Source organism: Pinus tabuliformis, chromosome 3_2 (assembly GCF_031772625.1).
Source record: "Pinus tabuliformis cultivar Carrire ecotype Pingquan chromosome 3_2, CPIR1, whole genome shotgun sequence".
Classification (NCBI taxonomy): domain Eukaryota; kingdom Viridiplantae; phylum Streptophyta; class Pinopsida; order Pinales; family Pinaceae; genus Pinus; species Pinus tabuliformis.
Window position 1 is genome coordinate 1055057128 of NC_142302.1, and position 5093 is coordinate 1055062220.

General features: G+C 37.7%; 1 protein-coding gene across 1 annotated transcript; it reads right to left on the bottom strand.

The window, feature by feature from the left end:
- Nucleotides 1-386: 386 nt before the first annotated feature.
- Nucleotides 387-4394, bottom strand: LOC149184234 (NADP-dependent malic enzyme 2-like). The gene is made up of 9 exons (XM_089415275.1): nucleotides 4234-4394; nucleotides 4025-4103; nucleotides 3506-3580; nucleotides 3041-3192; nucleotides 2810-2915; nucleotides 1280-1345; nucleotides 886-981; nucleotides 712-783; nucleotides 387-446 (listed from the first exon to the last, which is right to left on the bottom strand). Exons 1-9 carry the CDS (start codon nucleotides 4392-4394, stop codon nucleotides 387-389), a joined length of 867 nt encoding a protein of 288 aa, XP_089271401.1.
- Nucleotides 4395-5093: the final 699 nt, after the last annotated feature.

Here is a 5093-nt window from a genome sequence, read left to right on the forward strand (position 1 = left end):
TAGCAATCTAAGCTTACTGATATGACAATGAATAACAGGTGAAGCTTACAAGCTCTTCAAATTATTTCAAATCCCTGTTCCTTTCATCCCAATCCCCAAAACTGTCACCGAAACTGTCAATGCCATATGAAATATCTGCTATATAGTCCCACTTCAACATATAAACACCAAAACTTGTCCTGAGGCTGACAGATGTGGAAAGTTCTTGATCTTTCAACAGTGGTCGTGTACTACAAGCCTAAATGAAGACAATGTAGTAGTAATACAATTGAATATTGATAGCTGCATAAATTGGTCAATGAGCTGAATAGCAATCTGCTTCAGGGAAACATAACATGTAATCTCTTTTGAGACATTGCTGTCATTTACTGCAAATGTCAAACGCGTCATTTACTGCAAATGTCAAACGCTGACTTTTGGTAATGTAACAGGCATAACACTGAAAGCTGCAAGTTGAACAATGAAAATGAATATAGAACACGAAGTGATTGTGTGCACCTTTGGGACATTCATTACTTATGATACATTATGATTATGGATTCCTTATAGGTGATAGGTAGAAACAGGCAGCAAGCAGCAAAGATCCCATGCATATCTTATCAAAGTACCAACAAAATGCTAAGGTAGCTGGCATACAAAGTAAATATGTTCATGCAAAATGATATGAAAATCAATTATCTTGACAAAAGAAACAAGTGTTTAGCAACTAACCTGGATAAGAACTTTCTCTCCATAATCTTGTTTCACTGCACACATGAACTCATGAAGGAAGTCATAATATTCCTACAAAGCATAAAAACATATCATCAGCCACAAGATATTTTGTCCCTGAGAACTGAAGAAAATAAAGGAAGCATTTACTAGTTCATTCAAATAGAAGGAAACCTGGCCAGTAGTGCGCTTTTGTCGGAGACCAATATAAAATTCATCATTTAAGAGATTTTCATTGTTGGTCCCAACATCAATTGTTATTGGAAGACACTGTCCACATACCAGTAGAGTAGTTAAGAGAATAAAAATACAAAATAATTGACTGACTACAAGGCGAGACATGCAATAGTGGGTTAAAAATCCTTTTCTGTCGGTTACATGCATTCATCATGGAATAGAAATGAAGGGGCTCTAAAATGTACTATGTACAAGGTGCTTAGCAGACTAAGCTATACAACAGAAAGAATCAATTTACCAGTTTAGCTGAATGCACAGGTAAATGTTTCTGTAACTTTGCTGAAATTAGCATATGTTTAAACAATAAACTATAGGTTATTGTGTTGCATACCGATGAAGGACGAACTCCACCAAGTGCAGTGTATAGAGATAATTTCCCTACAGGTATGCCCATACCCTGTCAGTAATGAAAACATGTGTCAAATGGATAATACAAACAAGGGGCAAAGATACAAGGAAATGTGAACACCCTAGTTAAAATAACAGGCATTTATTGAGTAAAGATAAGTTATAATAGAAACATCAGACAGGCAGAAAATGTGGAAAGATACAAACTAAGAATACACCCTAAGTTAAAATGACATGAACTAAATGCACACAGGTTCCAGTTTCTGGTTATTAAGTTTCCTTTTACCTGTATCCCTTCATAGATATGCAGATAAAAAGAACAAAAGCTCACAGTAAAAAACAAACTAAGACAAACATGGAAGGAGTACTCTGGTAACAAGGATTCAATGCACACCGGCATAACAGCATTTAATTTGTAACAAAAACTACCGCAAATGTGTTGATGATACAGATAGAGGACCCTAACCTAATTGACAATACTAAATGCACACACATAATAGTTTTTATTTTCATTCATTGTATATTAATTGTCTTCTTTCCAAATGTATCTCAATAAAAGGATGAGAGAAGAAAATGAGGGAAAAAAAGGGGAAGGGAGACATTATGTTAGATCCCCTGGTAACATGTATGAAACAAATAACAGATTTCAACTTGTATAACATGCCAACAAAAGTGACAAGTTCAGAATAGATAAAGGGAAATTTGTGTTTTTAAATAATAAAACCAGAGGCAAAGGGGGAAAGGCAGAGGAAACCCATGGATAGCAGGCAAACAAAAGCTAAGTAATTGTGAAATTTACCTAACATCCAAGATCGCCAAGTCCCAGAATGTGTTCACCATCAGTGACAACTATAACATTAACACTCATTTCACTCCAGTTCTTCAAAATTTCTAGGATCTTACCTCTGCAAAAACCATACCCTCGCAAGTTTTAACGCAGTGAAACAAATTTAAAGAATGAACCTAACAAAAAAGAATTGGAATCTAAGTTTCCTTTTACCTGTATCCCTTCATAGATATGCAGATAAAAAGAACAAAAGCTCACAGTAAAAAACAAACTAAGACAAACATGGAAGGAGTACTCTGGTAACAAGGATTCAATGCACACCAGCATAATAGCATTTACTTTGTAACAAAAACTACCGCAAATGTGTTGATGATACAGATAGAGGACCCTAACCTAATTGACAACACTAAATGCACACACATAATAGTTTTTATTTTCATTCATTGTATATTAATTGTCTTCTTTCCAAATGTATCTCAATAAAAGGATGAAAGAAGAAAATGAGGGAAAAAAAGGGGAAGGGAGACATTATGTTAGATCCCCTGGTAACATGTATGAAACAAATAACAGATTTCAACTTGTATAACATGCCAACAAAAGTGACAAGTTCAGAATAGATAAAGGGAAATTTGTGTTGTTAAATAATAAAACCAGAGGCAAAGGGGGAAAGGCAGAGGAAACCCATGGATAGCAGGCAAACAAAAGCTAAGTAATTGTGAAATTTACCTGACATCCAAGATCCCCAAGTCCCAGAATGCGTTCACCATCAGTGACAACTATAACATTAACACTCCTTTCACTCCAGTTCTTCAAAATTTCTAGGATCTTACCTCTGCAAAAACCATACCCTCGCAAGTTTTAACGCAGTGAAACAAATTTAAAGGATGAACCTAACAAAAAAGAATTGGAATCTAGACAATTGAAAAGAAAAACAAAAATTATATATAATGTATATACTTCTCTTTCAAGCTAATGTAAAGACCCTGTGAACGCCTGAAGATTGACCCATATTTTTGACAGGATTCGCCAACAGTTGGAGTGTAAACAATGGGAAGTAACTCTTCCACATTATCCACCAAGAGTTTATAAAACAACCTTTCATTCCGCTCCTGCCAAGAGAAATTGTGTAACCCAGTAAACTATACTGTCAAACATATTTTATGCAATTTCCTTCCAGTAGTATCAACCAGCTAAGAAGCTGGTAATAATAAATATATATGCTACTGCAGTAGACAGATAGTTTTCATATTAACATAGATAATAACCACATGCCAAAGATGGCCCACAAGGGACTGACACCAAAACTACTGACGATATTGGAGGGAGAACAGAAAAATGCTCAAACCATTTAAAGGAGAAATAGAAAAATGCTCAGACCATACTCGGGTTTCGATAAAAGTTTGGATATTTCAATAGAAATACCTCGAGGTCCATCAGTGCCATGTATTTCTGCAATGAAGTTTGATATTGGCGAATGTTATTCAGAAGCCTTTTTTCCTGTAGAAATGTAACAATAGGTTTAGAAACCAATAGATAAATCTCACATACGAGATAGCCACAAAAGAAAAAGGAAAAGAAAAGAATGTTCTTTCACTTCCTGTACTTTGCAACGAGATAAAACATCTAAATCACAGTAAAATTTCCTCTTTTGCTACTTTGAAGAAGGGAACCTTAAAAACTAAAGAGCATTCACTGCAAATATCCAAATCTATGCAAATTTCCTTCAGTTCCCAAGTAAGGGCGACGGAAGAGGGTCGTTAAGTCGTATCCGTTGACAGTGGCGAAGAGTGAATCAATGCGGCAAAACCGTAGTAAGCTCTCAACTGTACCAGCTCTCAACTAAGAAACGACAATGCAACATGAAATTTCAAATTTAAATAAAAATAAGAAAATCAATCAATGTCAATAAAAATAAAAATGAAAGTTGAAACTTTTATCCACCTTGTGGGCCCTACATGACGGCCATGTGCCTAACACCTCTCTCCCTAGCATAACACATGCAAGCTCTACAGCAGGCCACCTAAGGTCGCATCAGGTTAACAGCTGTGATCAGGGAGATTGAAACCTGAAACCCGAGCAACAAGATTGAAACTAGTGTAACATCTGTAATCAGGCTAACATCTGTGATCAGGGATATTGAAACCTGAAACCCGAGCAGGAAGACCCTGCAATGTAATGTAATGCCACCTAATAAATCTACCACAAAGCTCTTGCGAAATGCCGCTGCCAATACTGCTGAAATAATACAGAGACCCACAAGCAGCACTAGTTCGATTTTCACAGAAGGGGCGTCGGCGGGATTCCATACCATGATGAGGTTGTGCAGAGTGGAGGTGCAATTTTGGCTATTTTGGGACCCTAAGTTAGAAGAAGAAGAAATTAGGATGCGAATCTCTTGGCCATGGAGGGAAGGTGATGGTTTCTCCTATGGCAGAATCGATGAGGGCTATGCGGCCGTGATGTGATTGTAGTTTCTGGAAAAAATACACCCATCAATGTGCTTCACTAAGAAGATTTCATTTCTGCAGGCGGTGGTTGTTGTACATGTACAGGATCTGTTCCACCGTCACCTGAAAGTAGTTCTGATGATGAAGATGTTGCCGCAGAGGAATCATTAGCCAGACAGCAAGTAACTGAGGATACGAGGAGTATTCTTTGATTATCTTCGACAGCGACGCGACAGCGTTGTTAACCCACGAAGACACCGACGATGGCTTGAACTGGACAGGGTGACCGGTCGAATAAGCAGTGATTCCTGCTCGGCACTTGCTATAGAAGAAGCAGCAGTTAGCTCCAACACGGGACTGAAGTCACTTCAGGGGTTAGCTCTGCAAATGTTGAAAGAATAACGGCAGCTAATTCATCTGCATCTGTTGGAGGAATGGTGGAAGGGATCGATCCCATATGCGGTGAAAGCCCAAGGCAATAAAGAAGAAAGACCAGGCGCAGGGCCAAAGGCAGCATAGTACAGAAAAGAGATTCCTGATTCAAGTCTTGGAGGAAGGGCGGC

Coding starts and splice junctions, on each gene's coding strand:
- LOC149184234 (XM_089415275.1), bottom strand. CDS start 4,394: ATGGTATGGAATCCCGCCGACGCCCCTTCTGTGAAAATCGAACTAGTG. Junction 4,104..4,233: donor TGCAGGGTCTTCCTGCTCGG/GTTTCAGGTTTC, acceptor ATGCGACCTTAG/GTGGCCTGCTGTAGAGCTTG. Junction 1,346..2,809: donor TTGGGGATCTTGGATGTCAG/GTAAATTTCACA, acceptor CATTACTGACAG/GGTATGGGCATACCTGTAGG.